The following is a 25266-nucleotide window of genomic DNA, read 5'->3' as shown; positions in this document are numbered from 1 at the left end:
ATGAGGTGTTAATTTCAGAAACTGAAACTGACTGTTACTTGAGCAATCTGATGACATGGGAAAATGTAAACTAGATGCAATGATTTCATAATGTAAAACCTAAGCCATATACAAAAATCGCTTGAAAAAATATGTGACAATCCTTTAGTACTGTCTTTTTTATAATAGTCTGCAAATAAATATATATTTTCTGAGACTCCTGGAAAGATCTGTTCATGCTGAACATTACTCTCTTTCATAAAGCTTGTTTTTCCAGTTGTTGTGAGGGTGTCTGAATGTGGCCCTGTGGAATTTCAGTTCAAAGCAAATCCAGATGGATTAAATAAAGGATGCTTCTGAAATGGAGAGTGACTGGGGAAAAAAAAGAAGAAGGGAACAATGAGTTTGGATTATTAGACTGAAACTAAAGATATATATGGACATATGAAGCAGTAAAAACAATTAGAGAATGTATTTATACTAAATTAAAACTTTATTGACTAATATTCTCCAGACAACATGATCTGACAAACTATGGTTGCATACATGCAATGAAGTTGAAGACAACAGTAGTTTAACATGGAATGTCAAACAAATTAATATAATGTCTTAAATGAAACAATTTATTTGTGTTGCTGCAAAAATGAAACCAAGCCATGTATTTCCTTGGTCAATCTGTGTTCAGCTAAGAGGCTATGCATTTGAAGAAACTGGTAGATTTCTTTAGCATATATTTCAAATAAATTAGTTAGAGTTGTACTCTTTAAAAATCCTTTCAACTTCACTTGCATTTCAAACATAATCTAACTGTAAACACTAAAGTTGCTAGAGCCATCTAGAAAGACCTAACTGTCAAACTCGGTGAACACTGCAGTTCAGAAAATGTGAATATTTAGAACAAGAAAAATACCAGTTACTGCAAAAGCCATTTAGGCATATTTTATTATTAATCCAGCACAAAGCACTTCTTCTAAGTTTCTCACATAAAAGACTAAAGCTTGCTTACAGTACTACATCTTCTATCATTCAAGCATCATTATTACCTATCAGGGAGATTGGCTAGATGACCTAATGGGTATTTTCCACCCCTACCTTCTAAAAAAAGAAAATCATTCATGCCAGCAAGAACATGGTTCGCTACATCTTGGGCTTGATCCTGCAGATTTGTTGAGGCAAAACTCCCAACAGCTTTAAAGAGAGATTTTCCAGAGCAAGACGTCCAGGATTAGGCCCTTTAGATTTTTTTATTTTTAAAAGAGCATCCATTTAGGATACATGGAAAATATTTTATAGAATTTAAAAAAAATATAACAACGTGTGCTTCACTTACATTGAAGGAACCAGAGAATGTAAACACCATAGTGGCCCACATCTTCACAAAATCCATGAGAAAGTGTCAACTGCAAGTAACCTGTGTGCGTTTATTTCTCAGCCTATGCTTCTGAGGGTGTTTCGTGTATATTTTTGCCTCCACATCTACATACATACGCACACCCTTAGTACACATAAAGGTGTGATAAAATTCACTAAAGGCAGTTGCTTGCTTATCTTGATGCTTAAATCTGCAAGTGGTAGCAAACTGTGTTTTGTATAATATTAAAGAGACTCTATGTAAGTAGCAGGACACAAGTATCGCAGTGGGCAAGACTGTGTCATTGCTGGTTCCACATGTGTGGAGCCATCCCATTTACGCACACCACAAAATACACCTGCATGAAGGGCTGGAAGAGCAGGTGACCAAATTATTTCTTGGTGGGCCATGCCTGAAATTTGAGTAGAATGACTCAAAGACTGTACATTGTCCTCACAGGAGCCTTCCAACAACCCAAAGGACCATGTAGGAAAGTTTACCTTCAAAGTGCACTTTCTAAGAATGGAATGTTCTTGACAGGGAAATGATCAGAGGCAATCCTGGAGTTTTTTGCTTGTTGAATAGGAAAAAAATGTTTTCATCTTCAGGTAGCACTTCACCCTGACAAATGTGAGTTCAGTTATTATTGGGTTTTAGTATTACAGAAGATTCTTTAGAAACAGACATGATAGCACACACATTCACATACACTCAGATATTTACAGCCTTTCTAGAAAAACAGCCCTTTACCTTAGTACTACCTTTTTTTCCTGTTTTTTAGTATTTAAATTCTTTAAACCAGCTACATTAAATATCAATGTGTACTGTACCACCCCACACCAACCCCACACCCCCCAAAGAACCAGCAAGTATTTTAAAAGTTTGTTTGCTTGTTTGTTTTGCTTTTTTTTTTTTTTAATGATTGTTAAAATCTCCTGCTCGAGATTAAGTACCACCTCCACTGGAACAAGATCAGCACTGACGGCATCTTCCAATGCACGTCGTTTCATAGTTGAGCAAGTACTGCATCAAGAAGCTTAGATCTCCAGGTCGTCAGGTCGAGGCCTGCTGCTGGCTCGGCTGCTGGCTCTGCTGGGAGGCCTCTGGTCCACAATGGTGAGGGGCTGCAGCTCATGTCCTGACGCCAGTTTTTTCGTGTTCTGGTGCTCATCAGAGAAGTCGAAGGGCTGGGCGTGTGAGTTGGAGATGGTGCTGCCAGCCTGCCCCATTCTGTTCTGCTCGGCACTGTAGTTGGCCCAGTTTTGCTCGCTGGCTTGCTTATTGTAGTTACGACAGGAGGAATTGTTCCTGTCTCCAGTAACAAGCTTGTAGCCTGGGGGAGACATGGGAGACAAGGGGGCAGTCGGTGATGAGCAGCCATTGTAATAAGCATATTTGGGGGAGCCACAGTCCTTGGAAGGGCTCATGGCACCACTGTGGGAGTAGGGGTCGGTTTTCCCTTTCACACGATCCTTGACACCCTTGAAGAACACGTAAAAAAGCTCAATGATGTTCAAGGCAAGAGACACCAAGGACACCACCAGCATGAAGAGGATGAAGATGGTTTTCTCAGTTGGACGGGAGAGGAAACAGTCCACTCTGTGTGGGCACGGGTCTCGCTCACAGGTGTAGATGGCATTCAGGCTAAACCCATAAATGTACCACTGTATCAGCAAGAAAGCCACCTCAAAGACAGATTTAAACAGGATGCTGATGATATAAGTACGGAGCAGTCCCCCACGCATCTTCACTTTGCCATGCTCTTCGATACCGTACTTGAATTTCTTAATTTCTATTTGTTTGAGATGCATATCCACATTCACACCATCATTTGCAACTACCTTAAGCTCTTCTTCTCTTTTGTTCAGCTTCTCTTCTTTCCTCATTACATAGAACACATGTGCCAGGTACAAAAGGGTAGGTACAGACACAAATATGATCTGCAGAACCCAAAAGCGTACATGGGAGATAGGAAAAGACTTGTCATAGCACACATTCTCACAACCAGGCTGCTGAGTGTTACACCGGAATGCAGACTGCTCATCTCCCCAGGCAGATTCGACTGCTGTTCCCAATAGCAAGATTCGGAAAATGAAGAGGACAGACAGCCACACTTTCCCTCCTGCAGTAGAATAGGCTTGAACTTTGTCAAGAAGTTTTCCCAAGGCACTCCAATCACCCATCTTCACAGGATGCTGGCTAAACAAGGACACAAAGGAAAAAAACAGCAAGAGTTAGGTCAGAGTTTTAATACCTTTGATATACTTAAATCACTGATGAATGCTAATAGAGCAGTGGTGTCAGCTTTGTTGTAATTAACGTATTTTACGCAATCTGAAGAGAAACTGGAGTTTTAGTCTGCAGGTGAAGTGGGAAGTCAGGGAAACTGAAAAGAGAAAGTAACATATAATATATCAGAGCACAATTGAAAAAGTTCCTAATTTCACTCCAGTTTTCAGTGACCACTCTGGTTGGCACAGCTTCCTTGATGGCAGCTTCAGTTGAATGACTGACACGTGCCTCAGGTGAAAAAGAGCTGTGACACACAGCTGAAACAGGGTGTGGAACTAAGTAGTAGTACTGCCTAAATATGCAGTAATATATATATATATAAGGTTTCTACATTTCAATGTGGATTGATCATTCAATGTAATTTTAATGTTTGCTCTTTCAGATACTAAAAAAGCAAACCACAGTATAACCTAAATACATTAGGTTACCTTAAATTAATATTAGGGTTACATACCTAAAATTCTACCTTTGCAAAATACACAGTTTTTCCTACTCAGCAATATTAAACTGAGCTCCTATCACTTCCTGACATGTAATACATTTAAGTGTATGGTCCCCAATGATGCCAAGTTTATATTTTACTCGAATTCAGAAAAAGTGTTTGCTGTCTAAATTAAGCTTATACATTAGTATTTGCATCAAAAAGATCAAAGAAAGCATTCTTTACCTATAGTTTTATGAAGGAATGATAAATAGTAAATACATTAAACACAGCTAAGATCATGTTTCCATATTGGAGGAACTGGTTTCCTGTTTATCTGTGATTTGCTTAATTCATTGGAGTTTCAGGTTTGTATTTGCATCTTTTTGTATTTAAATTCCTTCTTTGTTTTGAAAGGAAAAGTTTTGGCAAGAACAGCAACAACAAAAAAAAAAGGTAAATATGCTCCGTTTGTAAGGTGACTCTTGGCTTGCAGTTTGCATTCCAAGTGTTGAACACTGCAAGTTTAAAGTTTCCTGACTTGAGTTTTAAAGCATGCGTTTCTAGGACACAGGGAGCTTCTCAGGATATTTGGAAATACACAGGATGGAAGAAATTAAATAGTTTGCTTGATGTTCTAGATTCCTAGGGAAAACAAATTTCACTATAGATTTTTATCAACTAGAGAACGGCAATCTTATAAAAACTTACTCTTTAACTTGCCCAACATGAAAAAGCATGAAATCACATGAAATCAGCAACTTAAAAGGAAAAATAATCATGAAGTTTCCCTTTTAAAGGGAATGCTGCTGGGCATAGATATTTGTTCCATGGATGCTGACTAATCCCTTCCTGGTATTAGCAGTTTTGATAATGTCCAAATGATTTCCTCCCAGCTACTTCATGGATATATTCCCTAGTGAAGGTCATTTATAGAATAAATGCTTTTTTGGATAATTCATAAAATGGGAAATTTTTAGCACCAAGGAGACTTGATTTCAAGAAGCAGTGAGTCACCGGGAACACAAGATTATAAAGCTGGCAAAGTCAAACATAACAATAGATGCCAAATAAAAACACACCATTCCTGCTGCTGAGTCTGAGAGAGCAATGGGAGACGTATTTAAAGTATTCGTTCTGATAGCTCTGAGATGCCAATTATCTTTGAACCCCTGAAAAATATCCCAGGGCCATTTCCTCCATCTGCCTAAACAGCTGGCTCTGAAGTTCAGGCATTGCAGCCTGTTGACCCTTCCTCATGTAATTAGTTCTTCTCATGAATGAAGCCCCATCAAAGGATCAGGCCTGCTTTAAATTTTTTAAAACTGGAAGCCTCTGCCGGGAGGAGCACGCAGAACATGTTTGTCTCTGACACATCCCTTCAGCTTTCATCCTTCTCTGAAAAAGTGAGTTTGTCTTTTTGGGCTGGAGTGGCAGAGAAGGAGTCAGGCAGAGAAGTGTGGAGGTCCCTGGAAAGGCTGGAATGAAATGTGGCCACGTTCCTCCTCAGGCAGGGATTGTTAAAACAGAGAACAGCCTGTAACTATACAACACGTGAAGTTTGTTTTAAAGGCAAGCTATTTGCTCCCTGTCCTAAAAGTGCAAGTGGACAGAAGGAGCCTTTTTCAAGTAACAGCTCCTTGATTTAATTAGTCAGCTTTCCAGTGACTAGAAACTATTGGGTTAACAGACTTTCCTCAGACTCGGCGTACTTTTTTACTGCCTAAATGTTATTTCAGATTGAAAGCCTGATTAAGAAAACAGAGGATATGTTATTTCTAGGCAGTTATGTGTTGTTTGTTTTCTAATTACGCTCCTCTCTGGTTCATTAATGCAATATGATTTATTTCAGTTTTGACCTACTTAATCCCACACCTGCAATATTTGGAGAATTTACTACCTATTTTTTAATTTGCTTCAGCATGCAAAATTCCTAGGTTCCATTTGTGTCCGCTGGCAATATAAACTCCAGAAGGAAACATTCCATGCTTGACTTACTCATACATAGTTCTGAAAAGCAACTTTTTAAAAAGGAGATCAGTTACATGCTAGCCTTTGCCAGTGATAAAAAAACCCCACATCAATTCAAAACATTGTACTGTTAATCAGATAACCTTGTGGTGGCACAAATATATTATTCCTTTTCTTAAGTAGATTCCATTGCTTTATGAAACACAGTACTTTGCTTTGTTGTAGAGAAAATTCATTCATCGGATCTAACCTGCTTACTTTCAGGGCACTGAAAGACCAGTTTTATTAACTGATTACAGATCTGTTTACCAGGTATAAAAAGAGGTTTTTTTATCAAGCAGGTACTTAGCTTTGTATGTAGTTAGAAATGGTTGGCAGACAACCTTTTAAAATAGCACCTAAGCGTTCTGGACTTTAGCTTGTTTTAACACTTCCAAATACTTTAAATGAGTCCACTGAATGACACGGGCTGGCCAATTCAATTGATACACATTCAATACTTCAGGAGTTTAAGGATAGGTTGAGGATGAGTATGTGCATTTCATGAGTTCCTATTGATTAATACTTTACAGGATCATAACCTTCTCTGAGGCAGACTAATGCTGGCCTAACATTAAAATATAGCAGTCCTTAAAAGATGGATTTCTTCCAGGTCCTACTGTGTGTGGGTAAAGGGAGGGGAAAAAATACATAGAGCAGCAGGAGAACTGACAGCATTCATCCGCACGGGTTTGGGATGACCACATATACAAGACATTTGATTTGTAAGCCACAATTAAGAAATTCTAGAACTATTTTTTATGGATGGCATTCATCATGTCATCTGGTTCATATTTTCCAAGAAGAATAATGCAAACTCAGTACTGTGGTAATGTCCCAGGTCTGACTACAGTGTTAGAAGGTCACATGCTAGGGGATGGAAGAGCAGCAAGGGTTAGAGTGGGTTCTAAAATGGGACTGAAGTAATTGGGAAACAGGCCAAAGCTTTGGTTTTCCAACTTTTTCTATCCTTTTATTTGTGCTCACACACACCTAGACAACAAAAGAGAAGGCTCTGGACGCTGAACACAAATCAGGTTGAGTATTTCCCAAAAGTAACATGCATTGCAGACAAAGCGGATGAGATGTGCAACTCATTGGGTTTGGACCTTTTGGAACATGGAAGGCTACTTTTCCAAAATCTTATAAAAATAAGCCAATGCCTTGCAGACATTCCCTTGGGAAGGTGTAATTCATATACAGGTCTGCAGATGAGCTTCAGTTCGTTTCATTCACCAGAAAAAGGTTGTGCACAAAATGGTTGCAATAACAAGAATTTAAAGTGTCACAACCGTGGTTTTTCCTTTGTCTGCTGGTACTGCTGGTGGTCAGTCACTACCAGATCTACACCGTAGCCTCTGCCTCTCCCATCTTGTATCCTTCACACCTAATTTAATTTTACAGCATGTTTGCAAAAGCAACTGTAAGCTCTTTCTTAGACATTCTCTAGTTGTACAAGTCAGGTCTATCCTCCGTGTTAATGTTCAGATTCATCCTTCCCCTGACTCACTTTGGAATTAAGGGAAGGAACGCTGAATTCCCTGAGGGGCCCTCAGGCGCTCTGATGCTACTGTGTGAGGATCTTGAAATCTGGATGTCTAAAAACATAAATGGCACAAACAACAGCCCAGGTGCCTTTACATGAGACGAGTTCAGTGAGTAACAAGGGAAGGAGATACCAGAGATTGGGGGAAAGAGAGCAATGTATCTAATGAAACAGATGCATTGCTCAATGTCCTCTAACCTTCCCCATACCCACAGGAATCCTTGGCCTTGGTTCATTACAGAGACAAATAAAATTAATCTCTTGTGCTTGCATAATATAAAAGCTGAGATAACTTTAGAGTGTTGACTCTGTCTGCACTCCTGTGTGTATAAGCATTCAGCTTTATGTTGCAAATCAAATCCCTTGTGTCCATCCCTCTCTTCCCTCTCCTGATCCCAGCCTGCTCCTTGCCTTTCTCCCATTCGAACGTTTGTTAGGTGTCGTGGGTCAGCGCCAGTGTTTGGCTTTGAAGTTTCTGAAGGAAACACTTCAGTAAACATCCCAAAGACTAGAGGCTTAAATTCTGCCGTGTAGTGTGCTGTCCAGATGTTAAAAATGGCAGGATGAAAGCTTCACACAAAGTCCTCTAACTCGCTCCCTATGCGCACACACATGGGGACGTCAGGGAAAAGGTGTCCATGTCCCATTTTTGTGCTCATTATCAGGCTTTTTGTCATAAGTATCACGTACAGAAATGAAAAGGAAATCCTCAGATGAAATATGCTGCTTCATGAGGCTGGCTGGTTATCTCAAGGCAAAATATGAGGACACATATAAGTACACAATATTCTTGTTTGTATGTTACTCGATAAGATAGACTCTCTGCTTTGTCTGTCTTTCAGCTGAAGGCTCTTTTTTCTCCTTCCTCGTGCTGCTTTTTTGACTACTGGCAAGCAACAAGCAACAACTGCTACAAGAAATCACTCCAAGTCTCACAACATGAAAAGGTTTTTAGTTCTCCAAGAGATGCTGCTCAAGTATTTCCTCCTCTGCATTTTGACAATTAGGTCTTCGAGGTATTATACAGGGAATGTGTCATATGGGGATTATGTATAGTCCTTCCTAGAGAACTTTCATTTATATCTATCAAAGACTTTCACAGACATTGCCAACGTGGTAAGGCATATCATGATATCCCACATTCCTTCTCTAAAATCCCTCACTGAGGTTGCTAAAACAGAGTAACTATATACAAACCAGGTTAAAAATCCATAACCCGTGTCTGGACTGTATCACATCTATTTTAAAAGAAAAGGGGGAAAAAACTTATCAGGAAGACCACGTGAAAGTCAGCACTTCAGTAGCTGCAGCGTTTAACAAGGCATCTAATTAAGAAGCTTGCTCTGCTCAAACTATCAGACATCAATCAGGATTTCCATATGAAAGCAAAACGTGTGGGGAAGGAATGGGACGCATCCGTGGCAAGGTCTCCCTGTTACTAACTTCTGATGCAATTTTGGTACAGCGGAGGAGGGTGAAGCGCACCTCGGCTTTTTCTTTGAAGGAGCTGAGTTAGCCCAAAAGCTGAGTTAGCCCAAAAGCTGAGTTAGCCCAAAAGCTGAGTTAGCCGATCGCTCGCAGCAGCAGATCTGCAGCTCGCCCTCGACTTCGCCGCAGTTCCTCCTTCGGCTGAACAAGGTTACAAGTTGTAAAAGTGTAGCACTGTTAGAAATGTATAGAAATGTGACAAAAGAAAGCAAAGAACTCCTCCGAGCTGGAATTTAGAGCTTCAAGAGAATCTATGCTGTTTAGAGATGTGTGTTTTTAAACAAGTTCAACCCACAACGCATTAACAGAATTCTTAGGTTGGGGGGGGGGGGGGGGGGGGGGTGAGAGGGGAAGAAAAAAAAGAAAAGAAAAGAAAAGAAAAGAAAAGAAAAGAAAAGAAAAGAAAAGAAAAGAAAAGAAAAGAAAAGAAAAGAAAAGAAAAGAAAAGAAAAGAAAAGAGAAGTACTGTATATAAAAAAAATAAAATACACAAAATTATGGAAAAGAAAAACTTTCAACTTACCCTTGCTGATCAGCACTGAAAATGGATCAGAGTACTTCTTTGGAGGGTTAAACTAAAATGGTAGAGCACGTTCAGGCACTCAGACCTGTCTATTTAAACTTTAAAAGTCTACTGCTGTTTTGTAATTTTCATCCTTCCTTCCTTCCCCACTAATGAAAGAAAAGTGCTGATACCTCGTAAAAGTTTTTTCTAACTTGGAACACTGGGAGAGCTTTTAACAAGTTTTCTAGCCTCTGACTGTGCGAGAGGAGGGGAGAGGGAGGGGAGGCAGCCCGGGAGGAGGGGCGCGCTGCGGGCGGAGAGCGCGGAGCTGAGCTGGGGGAGGAGGAGGGAGAGGATTGAAGGCACAGCAAAGAAAAAAAAAAAAAAAAAAGGAAAAAAAAAAAAAAAAACCACACCACCACCAGCCCGCGGAAAGTCAGAGAGCATGGAAGCCCGCTCTTGCTGATGTAACAAAACAAATACAGGAGCAGTCAGCAGCCGCCCCGCAGCCCCTGGCCCCTGGGGCACCTGGGTGGCACGGTGACCCGATGATCTGGGCTCGCCTGACACAGATGCAACAGGCTGGCTCCTGGTGTGCGGCAGGAGTTTCACTGCAGGGAAAGGCAGAAATGCAGCGAGACGCATTAATGGGTAACCTGCGTGCACTTTCTGGGTGCTGGGGCTGCTGTGTCCTAGCCACCACCCAGGAGAGGAAGCCCTCCCAAGACCTCTCTACTTTTTTGTTGTGAACACAGTCTGGTTTACTGAGATCAATTTCCTTTACGTGCACACATGAAAGTACACACCAGGGGCAGCGTGTTTGTTTCGACGGGAGATACACATCACATACTTTTTTTTTTTTTTACTATTATTTGTGTGTGCGTGTGTGTGTGTGTGTGTGTGTGTGTGTGTGTGTCTGTCTGTCCCACGGGAGAAATTAAGAAATGATCTCACATTCCAGGAACCTCTTTCCAGGAAACTTCAGAAAATCAAGCACAGTACAGATAATCAGGCTTCAGTAGTGAGAAATGTTCTTGATAATTTTTGAACGCATTCTACGGAATTAAAGCATGCTTCAAAACTGATCTATGCAACTGGAACAAAACTAGTTTGGCTTTGCTCCTGCCTAGACCATGGTTAAACACTCCTTGAAAAATGCCTTGTCTGTAGAACAGAGATTAATTTATTTCTCTATGTTAAACTCCTCACACATGGAGTTCAAAGATCATTAGGAATTGGTCTTGTCCTTGTTCATGTCATGGAGTATTAGCTGCTCCATGGGACTTCTTAAGAGCTTCCCTACAAGTATTCCTGCTCAGACAGTCCTCTGTGAAGTTTCATACTTTGGGTTGTACCAGGCTCACCTGGGTTTCAACTCGTGTTATACTCAAGAGCTGTTTCTGGGCTCTGTAGCATGGATAAGCATTTTTTGCTCTCTGAAGGGGAGAAGTTCAGTAATGGGTATGGAGCTTTTCCTAGGTAAAAGTTGTCTTTGCAGTTTATTTTTGAAATAATGAAAGTTACACTCTGCAACACAACCTAGGTATTACTGGTTATTTTCACAGCTCTTCCCTAGTGTTTTTTGCCCAGTTCTCTCCAGAGAAGAGAAGTAAGACAAGATCTTTGTAGAAATATACTCAGCAGGGAGCTTTGAAGTGAGAAGCTAAACACAGCCATCCTGGTTCTTGCTCTGGAGCAGTTAATAGCAGCCCACACTGCCTCCTGTTTGACAAAAAGAGCTAGTACACTATAATGCTCACCTTCCATTCCCCTTCTTCCAGCTGCAAAAAGACAACTGGTTTGCTCAGTTTCCCCTCTTTCCTTTGATAGCGGCTGTTAGTTTGTTAGCTTTGACTTTTTTTCCCCCCTCTCTTGTTTCTACAGTTGTCCAAGCCATATGACAGAAGGAAACTCCATGTTTTCTGAAGGTGGTTTTCAGGTTGCCTTATCACATTAAGGAAGATTTGAAGCTTTGTACCTCATAGACTGGGGGTCCTTCTTCTTAAGAATGGATAAATTATAATATACAAACCATAGCATTCCACTGTCTTCATGACTGTGGTATCGAGAGTGAGCAGAGTACACGTGGGGCTCCTGCTATTGTCTGTAAAACACTGGTTATTCTGGAGCTAGGTATAAAACACCATCAACATGACTATGTGCATTAATGTTGAGACATTGAGGACATTTTGGATGTTGTATGAGTTGGTCATGAAAAGATTGCCCCTTAGGAAAGCAGAATTATGCCAGGAATAAACCCTTGAATTATAACATGCAAGAATACAAAGCTATCATTCCCCATCGAAGCTGGCAAGATGACAAGATCACAGGGTCCAGCTTGCCTGATCTTGCATTTTCCCATTATTTTCCAGTATAAGCTTTGCAATTTTTCAAACATTATGGTTTAGAAGGAAGAAAGAAGTATTTCTCCACTGAAATAAAAAACTCCAGTATTTGTGAGAAGATCCAGCAATCTTAAAACCCAGTTTGTAAAACTAAAATATGTACACACTAGCAACAAGGGAATAGTTTTGCAGCCATATTAAGCATAGAACTTGGTATTGCTGTAGCATATCTATATGCAAAAGGGAAAATTTTACAAGTCTCCACTGCGATACTGTGTAGAATTAGGAAGGAATATTATCTGTCCCAGTAAGAATTACTTGGGAATGTCTCTTAGAGTTTGGAAATATGTCTCCATGATCACATTTTACAGCCTATTACCAGAACATATTCAGCTTCAGGTGATGCAATGATCTACCATTTCACAAGGTTATGAGAAAATCTCACATTCATTTGTCTTTCAATGGAAAAAAATCCTTCAGATGGAACAAATGTCCTCACATACAACCCTTCTTGAGCAGAAACTGTGTTCAACATGAAAGCACAGGGGTGTCAGGTCTGAAATGTTTGTGAATCTGTTAATAATTATGCACTAAGAGAGGGGTAAGAAGATCACAGTTAAGTTTGAATCATGCATTGTAGAAGACAATTTCACATAAAAATTTAAACATTTTGAGGCATTGAACTGTCTGGGAACCCTCTTGCCATCCATTGACATTTTGCCTTTTGGAGCAAACAGCACTATCTTGGCACGGCAAAGACTCCAGAACCTGCTTGCTTTTGTTTTGGCAGCACAGTCTGTAAGGGCACAGTCACGCCATGACCCAGGTGCAGTGCTGGAGCCCAGGCTCTACCAAGTGCATGTCTGAGCACTTGGTGACTCTGAACATCTCTGAACCTCAGGGTGAGGTTCCATAGTTCTTCTGTCCATTCTCTGCTGGATCCTCAGCTAAATCGGTGAAATAATTCAGAGTCCACACTGCCCACTTCTGCTGCTTTTCTGTGTAGATTTACCAAAGGGAACCAAAATTTGGATTATTTAGTATTTCCAGCCTTTGGCACATATTCATGGTTAATACAGAACTCACTCCACTGTTTCTTTGTAGCTATCACTTAGCTCAAGTGAAGCATTTTATATATAAAAAAAGTTTCTCATATTTCTTCCCTCCATAATATTTGAGCAACCTGATTCACTAGAAAAGCCCTAGTGAATATTTTATTTAGAAGGCCATCTAGTCTTTTGACCATTACCAAATTTCCTATGGATACCAGTGGGGTTCATGGTCTACTTCCAATTAAGCATGTCTGTAGTTTGTGGAGCTCTTAAAATTAATCACATGTCTTCACTTGTTTTCAATTTGCTTGCAAAATTCACTTCCCAGCACTTCCATGCATGGCACTATCCTCGTCCTGTGTGATTTGGGAGAGGAATCCGCACACCAAGAAACATGAGCTAAATATATAGTAAATGGAGATTAATATACACAGGCAGTGCAGATTTTCTTGGGTGCTTTCAAGGCAGCTGTGCAGTCCCCCACATCCCTGGATGGCACGTAAGCTCTGGCAGGTTTTCACTGTTATCCCTTCTCACAAATTTGGCTTTGAAGGCAAACTTGTGAATAATGTGTGGCTCTGTTTCATGCCCTATGGAAGTAAAGCTTTTCAGAACATTCAAGGAACAATAATGTAATACTTCATGATTACCTAAGCACATAAATGTGCAGACTAATGCTTTTTTTTTTTTTTCACCCAGTGGTGGTTTTTTCTTTTTTTTTCTTGTTTAATTAATTTACATCACATATAAATACAACTCACCTTTGAAGTAGCTGACCACAGTGCTTGCACACTCTTTCAGCTGGGGTGACTGTGTTGGAGCCCACTGATGCAGTCAGCATACCCTTGAGTCTGAGAAACACAGCCCTGCCCCAAGTTTCAAAGGGTCATTGCTTATTCAAAACAGACAGTTAAAGTCAATTTTCATCCTTCAGGGTGATATCTGGTCCCACTTGGGTGGCACAGTGCATAGTCTATAAGCATATTTTCTGAGAATTTAAGGATAATAATAATAAAAGGAGGATAATCACAAGACTGCTGCTTAGTGAGTTCACCTTCCACTCCTCATTGAAACAGGTCTCTCAGATTCACTTAATTCAAAGCTAGATATTCCTCAGGGGAAAGGGAGTCTTATTCAGCATAAGATAGATTCTGCTTTTACTTCCTGCAAAATAAAATTGCTGCTTTAAAAGAGACCCTCCTGGAAAAAACAGCAGACTGAAGTACCCAAAATGAAAGTGGGAAGTTCCCTATGACAGATACCATTGCATCAGAGTCCACCCTAGGGAATGGCCACCATTCTCAGGAAATACATTGCACTGTTGTACAGTCATCTGTCTACAATCTCAGAATGTTTTATAAATACTATCATAGAAGAAGTTAGGTTATAGTAAATTTTATGGACTTGGAAATTTTGTCATGGAGAATATCACCAGCTCTTCTGAGTCATAGACAGCTCATAGCTCAATTGGAATGAGAAGCAAAATTTCTGAATGCCAGGGTCCATCCTTTAAGCACCATGTTTTTCTGATTTGTTCTCAGTTCCATTTTGGAATATCAGCTAGCTGGACAAACAAATGTGAGTTTCTTTTTAAAATATATGAGGATCACAGAGAAGGAAAACAAAGCACTCAAAATTTCGGGTGATTGTTTCTGTTCTTTGTGCTGGTTGGTACTTGCCACTGGATACCACTAAGGTCTCACCACAACCTCATGGAAATTCTCAGCTTGCTCACTTTCACATGCTACGTTTAGAAAAATGAATTCACTCCTGTGTCACTAATGGAGAAAGGGAGGAGGATAATACATGAAGGCTCAGATGCTCTTCAGCTGTGCCAAGAAACTTCTAAACCTCATTAAAGACAGCTTAAACCCCAGAAAAGTTGGTCTGAAAAGGATTTATCCCAAGATTGTAACTGATTCCAGTCACTACATCTTCCTAACTAGTTGCCCCTCCAGAAAGACACTAGAAAAGTATTCAAAGATTGAAGCATGAGTTCACAGATCCTTATGAATTTGGCTCCACCTTCTGTACACAGTGAAAATAAACATGAATTATATCAGATCTTGAATGGCGGGTAATCTTTTTGTTTATTTTTCATTTCACACTAAAAAATCCAGCAGTGAGATGGTCTTACAGTATTTTGTGAGCTTTTGTTTCTCTCTCTCTATTGATGGTGGTGACGCTTCCAAGTCCTTCGGTCCCAAAGGATTGGAGATTTTTAAAACAAATATGGCCATTTCACGTTTTCAAACCATAGAGTAACATAGAGTAAAAATAATAATGTCTTTCACAAAAGTGTCTTTAAATTCTTCAAGAGGTTTGGAAATGATGGGGTATATTAACAATAAAATAATAAAAAAAATCAGGATGTGTATTGACATTATTTGCTACTTAGTATTATGGGAAATCTCACAGAAGACAATAAATTTGCATACATAAAATATTATCCAGCAATATAAATAAAGGTTGTACAACCAAACTACAAAGTAGCAATCTTCACAAATGAAAGAAAACCAGAGTAGGTAAGTCAACAAAATTAATACCCAGCTGAAAATACTTTTGTACCTTTATTGATGACAAGAAATTATTTAATATGAAAAAAAATGCTGTTAAATAATCTTTGGGCTTTGGATGTTTAGAATAAGTGAGCTGTTTTGACATAATTCTAATATTTTTTGTCCAGGATTTGCAAACAGAAACTGCTCCTTTCTATGGAAGTCTTAGAAATCTTGTAGGGATTGATGAGTTTTCCACATGTGGCTGAACAGAGGGACAGAAAGTTTGGCTACTTTCAGAGGAGCAAAGAGGAGATGGGTGAGCTTCCTTCCCCTCAAGTAACAGTATTGTTTCAATCCTGTTTTCAGAATATCCTCGAGTTTTTTCTAATTTTGATTTTTGATCTTATTTAAATAATTCCAGATTCACCATCTTTTGAGTAAATTTCTTAATGAGAGGCACTGTGTTTTAGCAATAGAACAGTATTTTTACATTTAGCTAGGCCATATCATATGTTACAGTGAATTAAACTGAGCTGCTTCAGTATTTAAGTAAGCATTGAAATCTAACTGAAAGGACTTTTTATCCAGAACATCAGAATGAAAATTTTTTATTGTTAGCCTACACATTGATATTAAGGAAAAAATGTCCCTTTTTTTTAATCAATTCTGACATAGAAAGAAACTAGTTTCAATATTTTATAGGCTCTCTTATTATGTTATACATTAGAATAAAGTGTATTAATCCCATTGCAATTTTAACTGTCTTGGGGCTTTATTATTCTTCCCAAGATTAGAGAGTGCTTTTGGGAAGCTTTTTCCTGTAGATACAATTATTTTTAGATTGCCATGTGGCTTCATTCACATTTCAATGACTGACTCTGCTCACTCACCTGCAGACAATGCTGGTCATTTATTTTAAAGGCTTCTCCACACATGACTTGCAAGGAAACAGAGAGGTTTGTCTTTTCTCTCACTTTAAGGGGGTTTTTGCCTGCAGAAAAGAGAAATTTAATGCCATCTAAGAGAATGGGCCTGAAGCACACCATTTAAAAAAAATTCTGAAAATCAGAGGCAGAGTGAGATGTTCCTGGCTGAAAGGGAGAAGTGCACTCACTGGGTTTCTTGATAGCACCACAGGGGTGTTTGAGGACATGAACATTTCAAGGCTTCCCACTAATTTCCCCTACACCACTCTGTTGCCATTTGCTGTACAGATGCATATATGTTGGACAGAATCACTCGAGGAGCATAACTACTTCTTTCTTTTGGCAGCCTGCAGGATTAATGGTGGTGTGATGAAAGGGTCTGCAAAGAACTAAATGTCAAGAAATTCTACATAAAAGCAAAGTAAAATTATTAATAGTGTTGACTGCTGGTAAAAACACAAATTGATTTAAAATATACTACTTATTAAGGGGTTCCCATAAGAACAGCTTTGGGAAAACAACTGGAAAATTAATCTACTGGAATTAGCAGTTTCTGTTATAAGATTTTCCCAGAAGGGGATCTTCTGGTACAATCCATGAGTCATTTTCTTAGGCAGTAAAGAACATCAGGCCCAGAAATCTGCCTTGAATTTAAATGTGTGTACATTCATTAATTAAATTCCTCAGAAACTTTTAGATTAACTGAACTGAAAAACAAATGTAGTGAAGTTACACAGTATACCAGTAATCTAATGACGTGTACAAACCATGCATAAAGAACATAAGAATCCCTGACTCCACAGTTTAGGCTGGGAACTGCTCAGTAGTTATTGCCAACACTGTTCAGCAAACATGAACATAGGTGCATAAGGGAAAACATCACATAAAAGATAACAATAACTTTCAGCTATTAATCTTCAATACAAAGCACATTTTATCAAAAGTATGCCAAAAGCATGTTCAATAATGTTAGAAAAATTAGTTGTAATGTACTGAGTATTAAGCTAAGGGTTTTCTTTTACATGTCAAATTTGAATAATAAAACCCAGCAGCTTTATAACTTTCTGAGGCTGTATTCAAAAGAAACAACTCCCAATTACCTGCCCTAAAAAACTGATGCCGGTGCATTATCCAAAAAACATAGTTCTTGTACACTTGATTACAATAAAACTTCAAATGGGCACTAATAATCTCAGAGTTTTCCATATGTACAAGATACTTTTAGAAGATGGAATATAAGAATTAAAACAGTACTCTCACAACCAAGGTTATATCTGGCAAATTCTCTCTAAAATCTAAGTGAAAAAAATGGTAGACAATGCTGGTAAGGTGTTATCTCCTATGAAAAAAAGTCCTTATACAATAGCATATTAATGACCTAGTGTTGTCAGCAGTGAGGATAAGAATGAATACAGAATTTAGGTCCTAGTACAGCCATGGACAACTGAGGCTCAAAAGTCCTAATTTCTGGTCCAGCTGCCTTTCTTCAGTGATTACCAAGCTCTGGAAAAGCATAGATTCCTGCAGAGCTCAGGAAGCACCTGTGGTGCTCAACATGCCACAATCACCCCACTGTGCTGTCCAGAGTGCCCTTCCATCCTTTCTCTGACCAGAAAACCCAAGATACCAGAGGTGCTCCCACCTCCCCCCCCCCCCCAGGAATTTTGCCCCATGCTACATGGAGCAGCCCAGGATGAGCTGCCATGAGGGGGTCCTTGCACCATTCTGTTCTTCCTGGATGAAGCTGCTTGTGATTCTTCTTCGGCTGCTGCTGAGATTTTTGCTAATTATTTAGTGATCAGAACACTTGCTCCCAAGGTGGTAAACTTACTTGCAAACCCTGCTGAGACTGTAAAGTTCAAAACTGTATCTTTAGCTTTTGAAGCCACCGCTCTAAATATAAAAACTGAGGACAACTGAAGGAAAACTGTGGTTTAGCAGTGGGCTTCCCCATGTTGGATTTATGGTTGGTCTCAAAAAAAGATCCCTTCCAACCTTAATAATTCTATGAGGCTGGAACTAGATGATTTTTATGGTCCTTTCCAGCCCAAACCATTCAATGATTATATGAAAAATAATTGAAAAGTTTAATAACATGAGAAATAATTGAGAATTTTTTTTTTTCTTAACATCCTTTTCAAAAATGGTCCTAAAAGTGAGATAAGAATTCATAACAAAGTGTTAAAGAAAGTAAATTTGTTTCTGTTGGTTTCAGGTGATCACAGCACAAAGTGGATACAATCTACATCCTGAGAACCTGAAGAACCTGAGAACCCCTTGGGCCACCCACTGCACAGTATTCTGTGGAAATAGCGAGTGACTGCTACATTTTGGATGAACTTCTTTATTTGGATGAACTGTTAATTCACTATTTATACTCCTCTGAGTAAATTCTTAAACCTGGAAAGCAGTCATGTGTATGAAGGCAGTTAAGCTGATATCTGTAGCAGATGCTGCTGAAAATGTTTACTGATAGAAGAAGATCCACATGATTAGCCAAGTGAGCCAGAAAAGAAGGGGTAATCTTGGGTACAGGACAGGGAAACACACGATAAACTGCAAGCTAAATGCTAAAACAGAAGTAAAATCACATTGGATTACTTCATTAATGACTATATAAAACACAAATCCTTTTATGAATTCATGTAAAGTGATACAGATGCATGCAATTTTTTTGCTTTTCCATGGCACATAAATAGCTCTTCGTTATCTATTCAGCCTTTGTTTCCTGCCCTCAACACCATTTGATTTCAAGAAGGAATCCTACATCAAGAACAAATAGGGTCTCTACTAGCCTTTGAAATGGAAATGTAAAAGTCTCAGTGTGAAATTGTAAAAGTCCTTGATATGCAATCTGCTTGATCTGCAGACTGCATCTGAGAAGTGAATGTGTTGGGAACCCTGGTGCTATATATACTGCCATAAAACAGCTCACTTCTACCACTGGTCTTGCTGTAACAACTCAGCATGAGTTTTAAAATAAGTGTTATGCTTTGATGGTATAGATATGCATAGATTTATTATAAGATGACCATTTGGGAATTAAGTCTTTATTAATTAATCTTAATATTAATGAAATTTAGGTCAACACATTTAGGCAAATAATTTGTTCTTAAAAATGTGTGAAACATCTTTTGGCTCCTTTATGAAATCCCGAGAGCAGGACTGATAGAGAAATGCATATTATTTCTTTTGTCTTATAAATTGTCCTGAGGAAGTTTGTTTGCATAAAACTATCAGTGCTTGCCACTCTTTTCAACTTAGGGATAAAAAAACAAAACAAGAAAAGCATGAACAAAAATTATAACATCATTGTCTTTTTTCTTTTTTTTCTTTTTTTTTTTTTTTTTTTTTCTCTTTGAAGATGCTAAGGATATTCAGGAAGGAAGCATAGCGAGGATCTTTGCAGATTAAATCCATAAAAAGGATCTTTACACCACAAGTCTGGTCATTATGGCCACCCTGATGACCATCACAAACGCAACCTACTCAAAGTCCTGTTTCAGCTTAGAAAGTTGCTTTCCTTACACAGACTGAGGCACCAAGCAGCTTCATGCTCTGAAGACCAGCATGCCCCTCAGCAGTCACAGCAGGAAGCAATTAGTGACTTCTCAGAAAATGACGTGCCTCCAGACATGGCAATTGCTGACCTGGAGCTTGCGGGCTATTACAGCAGGAGAGAAAGGCCTAAAACGTAATTCAGCGCCAGAAACATTGTGCGTCTTTAAACCAAAAAATCTTTGACTTAATTGCAATTGTTACACTGAGACGTAATCTTTCTTTCTGTCCCTGTTAATTAGCGGTTTTACGACAAGCTCACATTTCTAAGCAGCTCTGCAGACCAAGGTTGCAGAGAGATATCAAGACACAATTTTCAAATGGTGCCAAGAAGAATAACTGCTGCTGGGCTAAAATACCAATGGGCTGTTCTGACACCCCAATCCTAACCAGGGTTTGAAGTTTTGGTGGCTAGAAAGAAGTATAATCTGCCAATATAGAATATTAGCCCCAAAGACATTGAAGGACATAGCATACGAATTTTTACATTTTACATTTACTATTCAGATTTGTCCTACATCTAAATATAAAAGAAGCTCTATACTTAGGGAAAAAAATACATAAAACCACAAAGAAACGATGGAAATAAAGATTTAAAAATATATTCTAAAGGCTTTTTAAAATGTCTGTATTGTGGTACCGAATAATTTAAAGACGGAAATTTTGAATTACGCGAGGCTAAGGTTTTGAGCGAGGGGGAGGCAGGAGTCCGCTTTTCCAGCAGGTGCCGCCAGGGGGCGGTGCGAGACAGGGCAGCCCTCGGGCCCCGCGGTGCGGGAACGGGACTGGATCGGGAACGGCTGGGAACGGGGCCGGATTGGGATGGGCTGGGAACGGGACTGGATCGGGAACAGCTGGGAACGGGGCTGGATTGGGATCGGCTGGGAACGGGACTGGATCGGGAACGGCTGGGAACGGGACTGGATCGGGAACGGCTGGGAACGGGGCCGGATCAGGAACGGCTGGGAACGGGACTGGATGGGGAACGGCTGGGAACGGGACTGGATCGGGAACGGCTGGGAACGTGGCCGGATTGGGATCAGCTGGGAATGGGACTGGATCGGGAATGGTTGGGAACGGGACTGGATCGGGAACGGTTGGGAACGGGGCCGGATCGGGAACGGCTGGGAACGGGACTGGATCGGGAACAGCTGGGAACGGGACTGGATCGGGAACGGCTGGGAACGGGACTGGATCGGGAACAGCTGGGAACGGCTGGGAACGGGACCGGATCGGGAATGGCTGGGAACGGGGCTGGATCGGGAACGGGGCTGGATCGGGAACGGCTGGGAACGGGGCCGGATTGGGAACGGCTGGGAACGGGGCCGGATCGGGAATGGCTGGGAACGGCTGGGAACGGGACCGGATCGGGAATGGCTGGGAACGGGGCTGGATCGGGAACGGGGCCGGATTGGGAACGGCTGGGAACGGGGCCGGATCGGGAATGGCTGGGAACGGGGCTGGATCAGGAACGGGGCCGGATCGGGAACGGCTGGGAACGGGACGGGATCAGGAACGGCTGGGAACGGGACCGGATCGGGAATGGCTGGGAACGGGGCTGGATCGGGAACGGGGCCGGATCGGGAACGGCTGGGAACGGGACTGGATCAGGAACGGCTGGAATTTGCACTACATGTAAATACAAAACAAGCTCTATACTCAGGGAAAAAAAAAAAAAATCTACATAAAGCCACCCTCAGTCTCCTCGTGTCCAGACTGAACAGACCAAGTGGCCTCAGCTGCTCCTCCTACAGCTACCCTCAAGGATGCTATTGAATGTTTTAATCTCTTTTTCACCTTGTGGCACCCCAAAGCTGCTCACAGCACTCGAGGTGAGGCCGCCCCAGTGCAGACCAGAGCGGGGCAATCCCCTGCCTTTCCTGGCTGCCGATGCTGTCCCTGATGCCCCCCAGGACACATTTCCATTTTACACGGTGTAGTGATTTGACTAGTACCCTAGGGCTTTCAAGGTCCATTAGTATTGTCATTAATTGTTTTCTTGGTTCTTTCTTGTCATTCATATTACTCTATTAAAATGTTCTGGTTCTTCTGGGAACAATATGTTGCATACTTTTGTCAGTAAATCTACAACACAAACATTTTTCATTAAAAGTGTCAGTCAGTTGCACAGAAAGTGAGTGATCACTTGTAATTGATTTGGTCAATTCCTTCTGGGAAATATGATAGAGCAATTGTTTTAACAACAATTTCTATTTCAGAGACTGTATGTCAAGCCTTAGTGTTTTTCTCTGGAGATTATGTTTACCTGCAGAAAAAAGAGTATTTAGATCGCTTGAGATCTAATTATCTCTAGAAGCACTGAAATTTCTTTTACAGTAAGGTAACAGAAAAAGTTGTCAACTGGTAATTGAGGACACGTTCCCATCTGATGTCACTTGTAGAAAGCACACTGAATGCATTTGGGAGAAAAACGCCAAAACAAGCTCTAAGGTAAATAACCTGAGGTAATATGTGGAGTCACTGGTGGATTTAAGCAGCAGGAGTTTAAATGCTTTCTTATTGCTCCTTATAGGATAATCAAAACACAGGAGGCCCTCCACTTGTACTGTAGATAGAAGTTAATGTTGCAGTAAATAAATTAACAAAAAGTCAAGAATTCCACAAAAAAAGTTAACACTTCAATTAGTCTTAAGTTGTTGTAGCAGTCCTGAAATTGTAAATTATAAACATGGTAAAGAGAACATCCAATTAATTTAGACAATTCATTTGGATATTTACATGATATTTATTTGGATATTTACATTTTCCAGGCATGGTTTGATAATTGCAAAAGCATCCATTGCTCAACACTCTCTATTTAAATATTTGCATTAATTTATTTTGGGAATGATCCTGTAACATGTAATTCCAACTCTTTATTTCCAGCATGAGTTATTTATAAACTACAGTTTATGGTTGCTATATTGATTGACTTCTTAAACCCACAAAGGACCTTCCAGAATGTGCACTCTGCTTGTTCTCCCCTTAAAAAAAGACACATACACACCAATATGAATTTGTTTCTAATGTTTGATTTTTTAAAAATAAAAAAAAACCCTGATAATAAGACTTATCCTGAAGGAAATTTAGAATACAGCATAAGATAGTAGCCAGAAGAGTGCAATTTAAATTCCAAGCCAGTAATACAAATAGAAATGAAGGATAGTGGCAAAGTTTGGGATTTTCTTGTTTGCCTGATTTTTTTTTCTGTTTTGTTGTTGTGGTTTCAGGGTTTTTTGGGGTTGTTTTTTTGTTTGGATTTTTTTGTTTGTTTGGTTGTCTTTTTTTGTTGTTTTTTTTTCAGGGAAGGTGAAAAATATAGTAAGTGAAAACAAAAGGTAGAAAGATGCTCTTGAATGAAGGAAAATATCTTCCAACAGCCAGGGAATGGAAACTTCCTTTTGTTCTCAGTCTTTATATGGCTTGAGTTGTTTATAACTAACTTGGACACAAACCTTCAAAAGACAACCATTTGGAACAGCAAAACCATAGGTGACAGGACATAATGAAAGCTATTTTCAGCTCTGAATCTTCTGATTTCACATTTCAACAACTGGGGTCTTCTTCGTTTTATTGGGCAAACCTGACATATTGTCATAGGAAAATGAAAGATGTCCTCTCCCTGTGTCCTCTTTGAAGGCTTTGAAGATCAGTCTCAGTGAAGTGAACAGTATAAAGAGATATCACCAAAGGCATAGGTGATTCTTAAATATCAAATCACAGAAGACAAAACTATTTGAAAAAGAAATATAGCACACAGAGATGAAAACTCCTTGTTGAAAGCCATGCAGTACATGATGGATATACACAAACCGATTCAATATTGCTACAGACATTTCTAGTAAACTGCTATCTCTTTAGAAATTATATTTTAGAATTTCCAGTAGCTGGAAGGAAGTCTCAACATGGAGTTGCTCTTAACAAAGGTGCATTCTTCAGAAGTGTGAGGGTTTTTTATGGAAGAAAAATGAACGTAGGTCTGAAGCAACCATGTTGAGGCATTTGTTTTATTGTGATCATTACACCGACATAGATTTTCAGTTTGCTTTTTCAGTTTGGGTTTTTGTTTGTTTGTCTTTTTGCCTTGTTTTCTATTTTCTCTCATAATAAACAGTGTGCACTGCTCAGTATTAAAAACTTTTCTGGATTAACAAAGTTCTCAAAATCAGATTAAGTACTGAAATAACCTGGACTTTAAATCATGGCTCAAGGTGGAGCAAATAAAGGATGAATGTAGGAAATGGGAATTATCTCAGTTTTAGGGGTGTATTTGAAAGATAATTTCTATAAGTATCTCATTTATGTGAGATTTAATGTTTGGACAGACTCAATAAGTCTATCAATAAGTACTCCCATTATGAATTTTGTGCAAAGTTGTGGAATGCACATATGCAGTGCTGCACCATTAGTGGTTTTGCTAGATCTTACTCTAACTCATTTGGTTGCCTTTTTTCACCAGTTTTTTGAAACTACTCTCTTTCTATCAAGCAGGGTTACATTTGACATATACCCCCTCTGGCAATGTATGGAAGGAAGACATGGTTATGAAAGAGGCCATATTAAAAGACAGATTCAAATTTTTTCAACATAAAACTTCTGTGGTACCCATTGTATCTACAGTATCTGGGATGGATAGCCAGACTTAAAATGCACAATTAGAAAAATCATAATAGTTGACACCTTGTAAACAGGTGCAAATGTTTATTTGGAGGTGAAAGGTGAGTAAAATAATCATTTGGGGACTGTGATTACTAAATAGGGAACAATATTGCAGTCTGCAAGTCTCAGTGCCTCCTCCCAAACCTGAAGGTCCACAAGTCATCCAGTTATGCCTGCTGTAATTTCTTCTGTAGGTTGGACCCTCCTGTGCTCCAGATTGTGAAACAGTAATTGCTTCCAAGGCTGAGCTTTTGCTCAGGTGAGTGCATTAATGGGATTTGCCAAACCATCAACAGGTTCATATCTTGTTCCCATATCTTAATACCAACAGTTCAATTTGTTTTTCCACTTTCTGAGATCAAAACTCCCATTTTTGTGGAGACAGGGTTTTTCCTAGCAGTGATTTTCTCTGTGGTTCTAGGATCTGGTTGCTTTACCCTCAACTTTTCCTCCAGGTGCAAACACAAACACAGGCATATGAATTCCTGTCAGGTGGTTTTCAAAACAGCTTGGCTATTGAAGGATTAACATTCAATATCTGTTACATAGTGTTCTTCCATCCAAAGCATAATTTGCCAAAAGACTTGAATTTTCTTTCTGTCTTGAATTGGCTGGTTTATGCATGTTTTTCAT

At 39.7% G+C, this 25266-nt stretch overlaps 1 protein-coding gene across 1 annotated transcript; it reads right to left on the bottom strand.

Annotated features, from left to right (window-relative positions):
- Positions 1-2367: 2367 nt before the first annotated feature.
- On the bottom strand, positions 2368-3513 carry GJA1 (gap junction protein alpha 1). Its single transcript, XM_062488767.1, has one exon. It carries the CDS (start codon positions 3511-3513, stop codon positions 2368-2370), a length of 1146 nt encoding a protein of 381 aa, XP_062344751.1.
- Between the last annotated feature and the right edge of the window lie 21753 nt (positions 3514-25266).

The sequence above is a fragment of the Cinclus cinclus genome, chromosome 3 (assembly GCF_963662255.1).
Source record: "Cinclus cinclus chromosome 3, bCinCin1.1, whole genome shotgun sequence".
Taxonomy (NCBI): domain Eukaryota; kingdom Metazoa; phylum Chordata; class Aves; order Passeriformes; family Cinclidae; genus Cinclus; species Cinclus cinclus.
Note: the sequence above shows the minus strand (reverse complement) of the source record. Positions and strands in the feature narration are given on the sequence as shown.